Source organism: Cebidichthys violaceus, unplaced genomic scaffold (genome assembly GCF_023349555.1).
Source record: "Cebidichthys violaceus isolate CVI_PGR_0920_01 unplaced genomic scaffold, fCebVio1.0.p SCAF_19, whole genome shotgun sequence".
NCBI classification, from domain to species: Eukaryota; Metazoa; Chordata; class Actinopteri; order Perciformes; family Stichaeidae; genus Cebidichthys; species Cebidichthys violaceus.
Genome location: NW_027176361.1, coordinates 1,295,697 through 1,310,321, shown reverse-complemented (window position 1 = coordinate 1,310,321; position 14,625 = coordinate 1,295,697). Strand labels below are relative to the sequence as shown.

The 14,625-nt window shown below is 43.9% G+C and overlaps 1 protein-coding gene across 1 annotated transcript; it reads right to left on the bottom strand.

Moving 5' to 3' along the window:
- Positions 1-287: 287 nt before the first annotated feature.
- On the bottom strand, positions 288-13,826 carry rbm46 (RNA binding motif protein 46). The gene is made up of 11 exons (XM_068713079.1): positions 13,744-13,826; positions 12,579-12,749; positions 12,200-12,380; positions 11,788-11,944; positions 11,548-11,677; positions 11,006-11,103; positions 9,624-10,035; positions 6,033-6,232; positions 4,903-5,005; positions 3,228-3,462; positions 288-2,847 (listed from the first exon to the last, which is right to left on the bottom strand). The coding sequence occupies exons 1-10, from the start codon at positions 13,763-13,765 to the stop codon at positions 3,230-3,232; spliced, it is 1,707 nt and encodes a 568-aa protein (XP_068569180.1). The 5' UTR covers positions 13,766-13,826; the 3' UTR covers positions 288-2,847; positions 3,228-3,229.
- Between the last annotated feature and the right edge of the window lie 799 nt (positions 13,827-14,625).

Below are 14,625 nucleotides of genomic sequence, written 5' to 3'. Positions count from 1 at the left end.
ACTGAACACTGGAGGAACGAGGACGTCGTTCTGCAGTAGAACCCTGCGGTTCTTCCTCTGGGACACAGAGAACATCAGACGGGGTTGTTGTTTTTTTATTCCACAACAAATCCTTTACTCCGGTACGAAGAGACACGGCTGGAAACCTGAACATTACAACAAACAGACTTCAGTAGAGATGCGTCGGTCCTGAAATCACTTTAATGTGGATCTAACGCTTCATTCTGTCGACGCTGAAGCGGGTTAGACGGGTTTCAAATGTTGTTAGAATAAATAGAGTCATCGTCTCACATCTCCTGATGTCTTTGATCAGTTTTCTTTAATAAATAGACCCTTCTTCTCTACAATGTGGTTATTTTAGGGTTCATTTGCATCAGTAAACTGATTATAGTTCTGAATTTGGGACAGATATTACAACCTGGATGTCATTTTAAAGTCACTTCAGAACTTTATACAATCAATCAATCAATCAATCAATCAATCAATCAATCAATCAATCAATCAGCCTGAAAACACTCAAACAAAACGTCAGAATAAAACACAAACATTTGAAAGTCAAAAGCTGAACCTGAACAAATCCATAAACAGGAAGTGATCAATAAAAATAAAATATTCAGCTTCTAGAATAAGAACGGAACATGACGAGTCTTACTCATGATCCTCTGATGAAGAACTCCTCCTCCTCCTCCTCCTCAGCTCTCACAGACCAAAAGGAAAAAGCATTCTAAGAGATGTTGTTTTTCAAAATAAAAGCTTTAAATGTAGATTGTTAAAGTAGATAAATATGAATTAATAACATGTAAACACACTTTATTTAACGACGGTTATTAACTGTAAAGTATAGACGTCAGAAACAGATGAAGCTGATGAACGTCGTTGACGCTTCGTTGACGCTTCGTTGGCGCTTCGTTGACTCTTCGATGACTCTTCGTTGACGCTTCGTTGACGCTTCGTTGACGCTTCGTTGACGCTTCGTTGACTCTTCGATGACTCTTCGATGACTCTTCGTTGACGCTTCGTTGACGCTTCGTTGACGCTTCGTTGACGCTTCGTTGACTCTTCGATGACTCTTCGTTGACGCTTCGTTGACGCTTCGTTGACGCTTCGTTGACGCTTCGTTGACGCTTCGTTGGCGCTTCGTTGACTCTTCGATGACTCTTCGTTGACGCTTCGTTGACGCTTCGTTGACGCTTCGTTGACTCTTCGTTGACGCTTCGTTCACGCTTCGATGAGTCTTCGTTGACTCTTCGTTGACGCTTCGTTGACGATTCGTTGACGCTTCGTTGACGCTTCGTTGACGCTTCGTTGACGCTTCGTTGACGCTTCGTTGAGTCTTCGTTGACGCTTCGTTGACTCTTCGGTGACGCTTCGTTGAGTCTTCGTTGACGCTTCGTTGACTCTTCGGTGACTCTTCGGTGACCCTTCGGTGACTCTTCGTTGACTCTTCGTTGACTCTTCGGTGACCCTTCGTTGACTCTTCGGTGACGCTTCGTTGAGTCTTTGTTGAGTCTTCGTTGAGTCTTCGGTGACCCTTCGGTGACTCTTCGTTGACTCTTCGTTGACTCTTCGGTGACTCTTCGTTCTCATTTCTTACAGTGTAAAAAGCTCTAATGGTGCTCGGGCTCCTTGGGACTCTTTTCTTCTTCTTCTCTTTCATCAGTGAACATGGTTTAAATTGGACTAAAACACCAACGAGGAAGAAAAGCCTGCAGTAAAAAAACATCTTAAATCTTCCCTCAAAAGACTGGTCTCCCTCCTCTTCCTCACGTTTCTTCCTCCTTCAGAGGAATCTACTGAAGTGGGTCGGCCAAATTAGGATGCACCGAAGAAACTTTCTGTTTCTCCACTTCGGGGTTCGAGTCCGGGAGGCTTTCGATTAGGAGACGTCAACAAACCACCACAATCACAGGAAGGAGGAGTGTTTGTCTGAAGCAGACGGACGGAGAGAAGCTGTAAATCTGCCTCCGAGGCCTCGAGTCCTCCTCAGATAAGACGGGTTATCTGCCACATGAAAGGAAGCAGGAGACGCTCCTCAAGAAGAAGAAAGAGAAGAAGAAGGACAACAGTGAGGAGGAAAGGGACATGAAGAAGAACTAGAAGATAAAGAAGACGTATAAATACAAGATAAACGAGAAAATACCAAGAAGAAGAAGAAGAACATGAAGAAGAAGGACAACAGTGAGGAGGAAAGGGGCATGAAGAAGAACTAGAAGATAAAGAAAAACAACAAGAAGAAAAAGAACATGAAGAAGATAAAGAGAAAGTATAAACACAAGACAAACAAGAAAAAGACCAAGAAGAAAAAGAAGGACAAGAAGAAGGAAATGAACGTGAAAAAGAACTAGAAGAAGATAGTGGACCCTCCTCATCCTCTGTTTCTCTGTCGTAACAACGTGATGAGAGTAGACGTGACGTTGATGTTCTCTGTTCTTCAGTGTGAAGGAGCTCTGAACTCTGAACACGTTGGTCACGAGTCTGAAGAGTCTTTGTTCTCTTCGTTCTCACGCCGATGAAGAACCGTTAGAAACAGAAACATCTTGAACCTAAGAACTGGAGCTGCTGAGGCATTATGGGTACTTTAAGGTGAACTTTGGCTGCAGGAAAATCAAACCAGAGAGGAGGAGGAGGAGGAGGATAATGAAGAGGAGGCTGACATTGAACAGAGGTGGAGGAGAGACACGTTATCGGTCTGATGTGGAATCTAAAGCAGAGGCGACAGAGAGAAGGAGCCGTCTCTCCCTCGTCTCAGACCACACTTCAAATAAACACCGTGGAGTCGTCTCAACAAAGACTCGTCCCGCCTTCCGTCTCCTCGTCTCGCGTCCTCGCTGCCGAGTCTACGGCCTCCTGCAACGACATGTTCACGTCTTTACTTCACCGGACAGAAAGAGAACGTTCTCCTCTACTTAAACTGTCTTTACAGCTCGTTTCTGCTGCCCACTAGTGGCCAAAACCACCACCTCCTGCAGGTCTGTGTTGGAGGAATAGTCCCCTGAACAAACACTGAGCTGATTAGCAGATGAGCTCGACATAGAGCAGCGTCTCCTCCTCTAACGGGCGGCATGACAACCATTGGGCAACATGAACATGCTTTCCTGTTCAACGACAACGATGCGGTTTCCCCAGGGCTCGTGGATGTGTTATGAATGACGTGATGAATGCGTTCATGTGTTCGTCTCACATGTAAAAACAATAAACAGGATATAGCCGTAGAATGAGCGTCTCACCGTCAGTAGAAAGGAGACTGGGAGCTGATGTACAGCCTCTGTGTTTGGGAGGTGGGTGGGGACGGGGAGAAGGGGGAGGGCGGAGCAGGAGGGGGGAGAAGGGGGAGGCAGGAGGAAAAGGCTCTGCCTCCGCCGCAGGTCAGCACCCCGGGACTGGTGGAGGAGGGGGGGGCGGAGAGAGGGGGAGAGGGGCTTCTGGGGGAGTCACAGGAAGCAGAGCTCAGGAAGGACGAGTCTGGGGGAGGGAGAGATGAGAGAGAGGGGGAGGGATGGAAAGACAAGAGAGAGAGGGGGGGGAGAGGAGAGAGAGAGAGAGGGGGAGGGATGGAAAGACAAGAGAGAGAGGGGGGGAGAGGAGAGAGAGAGAGAGAGAGAGAGGGGGAGGGATGGAAAGACAAGAGAGAGAGAGGGGGGGAGAGAGGAGAGAGGGGGGGAGAGAAGAGAGAGGGGGGGAGGGATGGAAAGACAAGAGAGAGAGAGGGGGGGAGAGAGGAGAGAGAGGGGGAGGGATGGAAAGACAAGAGAGAGAGAGGGGGGGAGAGAGGAGAGAGGGGGGGAGAGAGGAGAAGGGATGGAGAGAGAGAGGGGGGAGAGAGGAGAGAGAGAAGGGGGGAGAGAGGAGAGAGAGAGGGGGAGGGATGGAGAGAGAGGGGGGGAGAGAGGAGAGAGAGAGAGGGATGGAGAGAGAGGGGGGAGGAGAGAGAGGGGGGGAGGGATGGAGAGAGAGGGGGGAGAGAGGGAGAGAGAGAGAGAGAGAAAGGGAGGGATGGAGAGACAAGAGAGGGGGGAGAGAGGAGAGGGAGGAGGGAGAGAGGAGAGAGGGAGGGATGGAGAGACAAGAGAGGGAGAGAGAGGATCAGAGCCGGTTCGTTTAAAGTACAGAGTTGGTTCACGATGTAAAAGTCAAACACCAGTAGAGGAAACCAGTGAATGTGAATAAATGATGACCGTAAAATATATATATATATATATATATATATATATATATAATATATAATATATATATATATATATAATATATATTATATATATATATAATATAATAAATTATAATAAAGCAATATCATAATTTATCATAATTATAATAAAGCAATCACAGATGAATGAGCTGCTTTAGCTGCAGGCTGTAGGAACCAGCTCAGTATGAATTCAGATGAAGGTTTTAAATGAATGAAGTCATTGTGTAATATCTGCTGCTGTAGATCATTAACATGTATCAATATGGAGCAGATCAACTTCTCTACACTCCGTTTCAAGCTTCATGGACTTCAACATGGCTCCTCCTTCTAGAGAGGAGGTCTATTATGAACACTCAGCGTCAGGATCTCACTGATTTACACAAAACCAATAGATGATTCTCTCCTTCTCCTCCCCCCCCCTCTCCTCTCAGATACCCCTGCAGTGTCATGTTTGTATATTTTTATGAAGGTCTGATCATTTGATCATTGATTCATGGGGGAATCTAACCTGCGGGCTGCCCTGTCCATGTGAAGCCAGGCAGCACAGACTGCCTTGTTTACTCATATGGAATGTGTAAACAGAGTGGATCATGTATATATATCTAGATATATATCTAGATATATATCTAGATATCTAGATATATATCTAGATATATAGATATATGTGTGTGTGTGTGTGTGTGTGTGTGTGTGTGTGTGTGTGTGTTGGACAGTACCCAGGTTCCACAGGGTCGTCTGTGCAGCCAGCTCTTTGGCGTCATCCAGCATCACACACAGCTTGTCTGGGATATAGGTGCTCCGTGTTGACAGGATCACCACCTGCACACACACACACACACACACACACACACACACATATATTAACTATTAAGTTAATTAGTAAGGCACAGCTTTCCATGAGCACCGGCTGCCAAACAGACGGTGCATTTACTTGCCGTTAGCTATCAGTTGCTGTCCTTCGTTAAAGTATGCTGTCATTAATCGTTAGCTGTTGTTAATCGTTAGCTGTCGTTAGCTACCGTATGCTGTCGTTAATCGTTAGCTGTTGTTAATCGTTAGCTGTCGTTAGCTACCGTATGCTGTCGTTAATCGTTAGCTGTCGTTAGCTACCGTATGCTGTCGTTAATCGTTAGCTGTCGTTAGCTACCGTATGCTGTCGTTAATCGTTAGCTGTTGTTAATCGTTAGCTGTCGTTAGCTACCGTATGCTGTCGTTAATCGTTAGCTGTCGTTAGCTACCGTATGCTGTCGTTAATCATTAGCTGTTGTTAATCGTTAGCTGTCGTTAGCTACCGTATGCTGTCGTTAATCATTAGCTGTTGTTAATCGTTAGCTGTCGTTAGCTACCGTATGCTGTCGTTAATCGTTAGCTGTTGTTAATCGTTAGCTGTTGTTAATCGTTAGCTGTCGTTAGCTACCGTATGCTGTCGTTAATCATTAGCTGTTGTTAATCGTTAGCTGTCGTTAGCTACCGTATGCTGTCGTTAATCGTTAGCTGTTGTTAATCGTTAGCTGTCGTTAGCTACCGTATGCTGTCTTTAATCGTTAGCTGTTGTTAATCGTTAGCTGTCGTTAGCTACCGTATGCTGTCATTAATTGTTCGCTATTGTTAGCTATCAGTTGCTGTCATTAGCTGTCAGTAGACGACTAAACGTCCTCACTAGAACACTAGTCCTTCTTTAGCTTAGTGGTGGAGACGTGAAGTCATGTGACAGTGGTGGAATCATAAACGTTTGTTTGCCACAGAGATTATTTTCTGTAATAATTCAAAATCAAATGGGAGAATCTGATTGGCTGTGTGTGAAGTGAGTGAGTGTTGCAGTTAAATTGTGTATCGGTGTAAAGACCTTGTAGAGGAGCAGCAGCTTTCCGTCCCGTCCAGGTGTGGAGTACAGGTGGTACTCGGGCAGCGACCAGTAGTTTTTGCAGCAGTAGAAGTCGAGCAGACTGATGGCGGAGCAGATCTGACCCTGTTTCAGGGACAGCAGGTTGGTGGAGGACAGCGGGGTGCCGGGAAACAGGGGGAACACACACTGGTCGGGGTCCTCTGAGGATACACAAACAAACAAAAGCACACACACAAACTCGAAGGATTAGCATTAGCGCTGATTCGACCGCTCTCCCCAATGATTTCAGCTTTTCCAATGGAAGGACACGCTGCTTTTCTATTAATCATTAGCTGTAGTTAGCCATCAGTAGCTGTCATTAGCTGTCGTTAGCTGTTGCTTGGCGTTGTTAGCTGTCGTTAGCTATCGTATGCCGTCATTAATTGTTGGCTATCAGTAGCTGTCATTAGCTGTTCCTTGCTGTCGTTCGCTATTATTTGCAACCGTATACTGTCGTTAATTGTTAGCCATTCGTAGCTGTCGTTAGCTGTCTTTTTCTGTTGTTGGCTATCGTTAGCTATCAGTATCTATCGTTAGTCGTTAGCTATCAGTAGCTGTCGTTTATTGTTAGCTAACGACTAACAATAGATACAAATAACTATCAGTAGCTGTCGTTAATTGTTAGCAATTGTTCGTTATCAGTAGCTGTCGTTAACTATCAGTAGCTGTCATTAATTGTTAGTTATTTGTATCTATTGTTAGTCGTTAACGATCAGTAGCTGTCGTTAATTGTTAGTTATTTGTATCTATTGTTAGTCGTTAGCTATCAGTAGCTGTCGTTAATTGTTAGCAATTGTTCATTATCAGTAGCTGTCCTTAGCTGTCCTTAGCTATCAGTAGCTGTCGTTAATTGTTAACCATTGATAGCTATCAGTATCTATCGTTAGTCATTAGCCATCAGTAGCTGTCGATAACTGTTAGCAATTGTTAGCCATCAGTAGCTGTCCTTAGCTGTCGTTAGCTGTTGTTAGCTGTCCTTAGCTGTTGTTAGCTGTTGTTAGCTGTCGTTAGCTATCAGTAGCTGTCGTTAGCTGTTGTTAGCTGTCCTTAGCTATCAGTAGCTGTCCTTAGCTGTCGTTAGCTATCAGTAGCTGTCGTTAGTCGTTAGCTATCAGAAGCTGTCGTTAGTCGTTAGCTATCAGAAGCTGTCGTTAGTCGTTAGCTATCAGAAGCTGTCGTTAGTCGTTAGCTATCAGAAGCTGTCGTTAGTCGTTAGCTATCAGTAGCTGTCGTTAGTCGTTAGCTATCAGAAGCTGTCGTTAGTCGTTAGCTATCAGAAGCTGTCGTTAGTCGTTAGCTATCAGAAGCTGTCGTTAGTCGTTAGCTATCAGAAGCTGTCGTTAGTCGTTAGCTATCAGTAGCTGTCGTTAGTCGTTAGCTATCAGAAGCTGTCGTTAGTCGTTAGCTATCAGAAGCTGTCGTTAGTCGTTAGCTATCAGAAGCTGTCGTTAGTCGTTAGCTATCAGAAGCTGTCGTTAGTCGTTAGCTATCAGAAGCTGTCGTTAGTCGTTAGCTATCAGTATGATTCAGTTTGTCAACATGCCTTTTATCTCACAGGCCTAAAGATAATGAACCAACATATTTACTATTCATTTACCAGCAGAGAACACAATTCAGATGATTAGAAAGAAATGAATCTTTGTATAAGTCGTTTTATTGATGTATAATAATGAGCTTATCAGGAATTGATTATTAGGAAGTTAAACAGCTCATAATTCATCTCTGATATCTCTGTTAAATTCATGTGAACACATCAATCAGCTGGTCGTTTTCAGTGAGGCTCTTTCTGTGCTTCAGGATATGAAGCTGAGACTGAAACACAGAAACAAACCCATAGATCTGAATGGAACCAGAGACAGAGAGACAGAGAAACAGAGAGACATAGAGACAGAGAGACATCGTAGCTCCTTCACGTCTCGTTATTAAACTGTGACTTACAGCCAAAGATCTGTTCATCCTGACACCAGTAACTGTAACATGAACACATTAATAATAAATGATGCTGTATGGATGCAACGTCAACTCCACTGTCTCTCTCTCTCTCTGTCTGTCTCTCTGTGTCTCTCTCTCTCTGTCTCTCTCTCTCTTTATGTCTCTCTCTCTCTTTATGTCTATCTCTCTCTTTATGTCTCTCTCTCTCTTTATGTCTCTCTCTCTCTCTCTCTGTCTCTCTCTCTCTGTTTCTGTGTCTCTGTCTCTCTCTCTGTCTCTCTCTCTGTCTCTCGCTCTCTCTGTCTCTGTCTCTCTCTCTCTCTCTCTCTCTCTTTAGTTTGAAGACATCGTACTTTTGGTCCAGATTGTTTTACAGTCTCCTCATAAGAGAACTCATGGTGGATTATTGTTGCTGATTAATGACTAATGATTATGATTATGAATTAATGGAGGATGAACAGGCCGCTGACGTTGTGATGGAGGATTCTAAATGAGCTGTGGACGGTGGAGCTCTCTGTTTCTTTCCCGTCGTTATCGTGGTGAATGATTTATGAACGAGTGAATATAAAGCAGCTTTAAATTCGTCTCTCCCTTTAACCCCGTCAATAAAGTCCTCCTCCTCCGTCTTAAATCTCCTCCATATATATATATATATATATATATATATATATATATATATATATATATATATATATATCTGCTCAAATACTCCTCGTCGTTCAAGCAGCAGATTACTGCTGTGACATCGCTCACATATTTCACGCTCCACACCACTTCACTCTTAAAAACTTTTCTCATTTTCAGAATCGTCCTCAGGCGACAGGAAACCAGAGTTTTTGCTCCATCATCAGATTATTAGAGCTCGATTGTGACCCGTCCAGACGACTCTACAGGAGGCTTTTATTTTGAAATGAGTCTCTTCACCAATAGATGCGATTTAGTTTACTAGACGTTTTTCTATTTTTTTGTTTTTAATTCTCACTTTTTCAAACATTTTACTCAAAAGATTCTGACACTTCGCTAATATTTTTTATTTAATAATTTTTCAAATATTTAATTTAAATATTTTTTAAAAATTATTTCTCACTTTTTTCACATTTTTACCCAAATTATTCGGACATTTCTTGGATAGTTTTCACAATTCTTTTGAACATATTATCTGATATTTTTTTTCACAAATGTCTAAATTGTCTCCGATGGTTTTATTTTGTAGTAATTGTCTTTACTAATAGATGTTATTCAGTTTAGTAGACGGAGATTGAAACGCTGGTCAACTGAGCAACAGCTGAATAAATTAAGATTTAAAAACAGGAACAACTTCCTGCTTCAGTGTCGAGAGTTTCACAATAAAAGTAGCCTAGAAGAAGCTGGATTTAAGTTTATCAAGGCTCTTCTTCAGACTTCTACATCAACAATCGAGACATGTGGTCCCAAACACCGAGTGGTCAGAAGGGAGAAGTATTAATACGCACTCATGAACGGCTTCAGGCTGAACAGTTCTATCTAAAATAGAAATCCTCATTCTGAAGATGAGGAAGACTAATCCTCCTCTCACGCTTCTAAAAATGAAAGCTGTGCTTCAAGAATCCTGACGTTTGAGATGGTTTTCATTCAGCTCACCTGCTCCTGTGTACAAGGGGTTTCCCAGGCGCGGCTGCAGGGACCCTCCTCTCCCAGCTCCTCCCACCATCCCTTCATTGCTCCTGTGCAGGACAAACACCCCGTCTCCTCCTCCTCCTCCTCCTCCTCCTCCTGCGTTGTTCCCCAGGTATCCCCGGTTGTTGTTCCTCCTCCCTCCGGCCACGCTCCCGTCTTTGATCGCCGCCGGTTTGGCTAGCGTCACCTCCACGGTGGCCCCGTCGATCTGGGCCCCGTTCATGAGGCCGAGCGCTGCGACGGCGTCCTCGCGGTAGCGGTAGTGGACGAAGGCGTAGTCGGTGAGCTTCTTGACGCGCTCCACGCAGCCCGGCTTGAAGCGGGAGAACTCCTGGCGGAGGGTTTCTTCGCTGGTGGTCAGCATCAGGTTACGCACCTGAAGCAGATGAGAGATTATTGTTTGTAGCAATGCTAGCTGGGAAAGCTAGTTAGCTATCTACCAGGAGATTTGTTTCTGGCGATGCTAACAGGGGAAAGCTAGTTAGCTATCTACTGGGATATTTGTTTTTAGCGATGCTAGCAGGGGAAAGCTAATTAGCTATCTACCAGGAGATTTGTTTCTGGCGATGCTAGCAGGGGAAAGCTAGTTAGCTATCTACCAGGAGATTTATTTCTGGCGATGCTAACAGGGGAAAGCTAGTTAGCTATCTACTGGGATATTTGTTTGTAGCGATGCTAGCTGGGGAAAGCTAGTTAGCTATCTACTGGGAGATTTGTTTGTAGCGATGCTAGCTGGGGAAAGCTAGTTAGCTATCCACTGGGAGATTTGTTTGTAGCGATGCTAGCAGGGGAAAGCTAGTTAGCTATCTACCAGGAGATTTATTTCTGGCAATGCTAACAGGGGAAAGCTAGTTAGCTATCTACTGGGATATTTGTTTTTAGCGATGCAAGCAGGGGAAAGCTAGTTAGCTATCTACCGCTAAAAAATGTGAGCGGCCCCTCTGTGTCATCACTCGAGCTTGTTTTCGATTGGAGGAATTGAGTGCGTTACCATGGCGCCCCGTCTCCACACTGAAACACGACACAACGGTTTATAAAATCATCAGGAATACATGGCTCACACACACACACACACACACACACACACACACACACACACACACACACACACACACACACACACACACACACAGCTTTGTTTACCTCTGGGCCGTTAAATACCCTCCCTCCCTCCCTCCCTCCCTCTTCTGTAAAGTGCTTTTGAGTTTCTATTTGCTGCCCTCAGGTCACGTCTCGGCCCTCCACAGTAATTGATCCCCTGGAGGGCGAGCAGCTCGGTGTCAGTCCATAAATGAACTGACATTATTTAGGACCAAACACGCGTTTAAAGAGTAAATCAAACTCACGTAGAGGACTCTGACGCGCTGCATCACCTCCTGGTCCACGTCTTTCTCCGGCTCGGCCCAGTCCACCTGGATGGAGTTACCCCACAGCTGGAAGGTTCCTGTTTAACATAAACAATTATAATAAGGAAACATTATTCATTCAACGCTCTTGGGACATTTTGGAGGACGTAGATGTCGATGCAGGTGCTGCTGTTTTTGTCCAGAGATGTTATTTTAATTATGGATTCAATATTTGGCCGATAAAATGTCAGAACACAGTGTCTGAATCCCCTAAATTCTTGATTTACTGTCACATAAATCACATAAATTTACTGTCAGCAGCAAATCCTTCAAATTAAGACGCTGAAGTGAGGAAAAGTGTGTTTATTTAGACTTAAAAAGTGGCTTTAATGATCCACAGACTCCATCCAGGACCTCCTGCAGCACTGTTGTGGTCTTAGCTGGTTGTGCCTAATAAAGTGGACCTGTTTTGCTGCAGTGGTCTGTGTTCTGCCGTCCTCTGCTGGACACAGGCGGGGGTCACAGGTGAGTGCGTGCGTTACCTGGTATGAGCTTCCTCCGGGCCATGGCCGCCGCTTTGTGGGACTCGTACTCCACGAAGGCGAAGCCTCGGTTCCTGCTCTTGTCGGTGGAGCTGGGATACACGATCACGTCCACCACGCCGTCCGTCACCTGAGGGAGACCACAGACACGTTACAAAGACCATCTCTTTGCTCTCCGAGCCGTCACACGAAAGAGACGCTTCTTCTTCTGCTTCTTCTTCTGTGGCGATCGATGCACACCGCGGTCATCTCCTCCATGAGGTCCTCCTTCCTCTTGTCTTTGGGGATGGAGCCGATGAAGAGGCGGCAGTTGTCCAGACTCACGCACACGCCCACGAACTTCCCCGGGCGGATCTCGTAGTTGTCCAACGTCTGGATGGCTCTCTGCGCCGCCTCTCTGCAGCGCAAAGCGGAGAGAAGTGGCTTTTACTACGACACGTCATCAAGCTCCATCAAGCTCCTCCCACTCCTTCAGCGCCACTTCCTCAAAATAACACGTTCAGACATAAAACTGCAGAATAAAGAGGTCAGCAGCACTTGATGCACTTGTAGAAATGAAACTACATGTATACACACACACACACACACACACACACACACACACACACACACACACACACACACACACACACATCTTAAGCGTTTCTGCTACCTGTTGGTGTACATGACGAAGGCGTAGCCGCGGTTCTCTCCGCTGAACTCCATCATCAGCCTGAACTCGTAGATCCGGCCGGCTCTCTCGAACAGCGGGACCAGCTCGTCCTCGTACAGGTCTCTGGGGATCTTCCCCACAAACACCTCGCAGCCCCGGGGGGGAGCCGGGCCCTCCCAACCTGCAGCACAAAACACTGGGAGTCAAAACGCACTTTATACACACAAATACATAGACACAGACGTACTGATGTGTTATCTGTTCAACCAGTTCAACCAGACAGCAGCATCTTAAACTGGTCCCACTGAGATCAACCAGCACAGGAGGAATCCTATCATCTCTCACACACACACACACACACACACACACACACACACACCTGGCGGCGGTCCTCCGTACTTCCTCTGGCCGTTCTCCTGCACCATGCTGTATCCCGTCTCCTCCATCAGAGCGAGCAGAGCCATCTCTTTGGCGCAGGACGCCTTGAACTCGTCCTCGCCCAGCAGAGGGCTGACTTTACCGGCGTCTCCGTCCGAGACGCAGTCCCAGTCTGTCCAACGGAGGAAAAGACAAAAGCACACAGTTAACCGTCAAACATGTGACGGTCGACGGCGAGTCAGTTGGTACACGATGGCTGAGTTATGAAATTTACGACAACAAATTAATCTGACATTTATTGTTACTGGTGTGGTTTTTTTGCTTTGCATGGGTTACTACTGCTGCTGGGAAATATTATAATATATATATATATATATATGTTTAGCCTTGTTAGCTGTCTTAGCTGGCTAACGTAGCTATTAATAGTGTCTCTTATTTATTCAGAATTGTCACTAATGCTAACAGTTCAAATGGAGAAATCAATAATCAAAATACTCATCTAGTTTACTCTAGACCAAACGTTACTTAAATATGACTTTGAAAGGAGGAAATAAAGTTAAACTACGCTTCAAGTCAGCTAGCTAGCTGACTTAAGAGCTAACAACTAGCTGACTTAATAGCTAACAGCTAGCTGACTTAACAGCTAGCTGACATAATAGCTAACAGTTGGCTGACTTAATAGCTAACAGTTAGCTCACTTAACAGCTAACAGTTAGCTGACTTAATAGCTAACAGTTAGCTCACTTAACAGCTAACAGTTAGCTGACTTAATAGCTAACAGTTAGCTCACTTAACAGCTAACAGTTAGCTGACTTAGTTAGTTAGCTGACTCAGCTAGCTGACTGAAGCTAGCCGACTCCATTTCCCGTGGACCCCTATGAACCGGTTCAACGACCCCTGAAAGCTCCCCGGTGCCAACCATTGAGCAACAGCAATGAGAGGACGTTAGCTCATAACGTTGGCTAATACAAGTACATGAACGTAGTAAAAAAAAAAAAAAAGTCCACAAATACAACATCGCGAGCTAAAAAAACTAGCACAGTGGCCGCAGCTAAGTTAGCCACATTGATGCTAGCGGCTAACGTTAAACAACCTGTTTCCTAGCTAACGGTTAGCTTGTTTAATGTTCGTTAATTAAAGTTAGAACGAAATAAATAAACTCTTACCGGCCGTTTTTTCTGCCGCCATTTCTTCTCACGGTTCTTTTAGAGAATTAAAATATTAACGAAGTATAAACAGTTCAACGACAACGTGACGTCACTTCAATTAAAACTTTATCGGAGGAAAACAAACGGGCGGAGGTTTTGATTGACACGAAGGCCAGGCCCTCTGAACCAATCAGCGCGTGTATGTGAGGAACGGAGGGCGGGACTACGTGTAGAAACGTGTATGTACCTAAATTCAATTAAATTCAATTAAATAAAACAAAAAAATATATTTAAAATGAGATCAGACTTGAAATAAATTAAAGATGAACAAATTATTATCGATTTAAATTAGGTAAAAGCAAAGGGCTGAGAAATTACCTAATACATAAATAAAATGTAACAATAGCTAATATTAAATAAATTAAAGTTAAATTAAATACAATTTATTTAAATTAGGTAAGAGTAAAGAGGTGTGTGGATCAACTAAATAATTAATAAATAAATAAAATGTGACTAACTAATATGAAATAAATTAAAGTTAAATTAATTTAAATAAGGTAAAAGTAAAGGACTGTGAAAATTAACTAATAAATAAATGACTAAATAAAATATAACTAACTACTATTAAATAAATTAAAGATAAATAAAATACAATCTATTTAAATTAGGAAAAAGTTAAGGGCTGTGAGGATTAACTAAATAATAAATAAATAAATAAAATTAATTATAAATTCAGATTAAATGAGCCTAAAGTTAAATCAAATCGATTTAAATTAGGTAAAAGTAAAAGGCTGTGATGATTTATTAATAAATAATAAAATGAATCAGATGACAATATGAACTCAGATTAAATCAAACTAACAGCCTCCTCCTCTCGTTCTTCCTGCATCACTCTCGTCT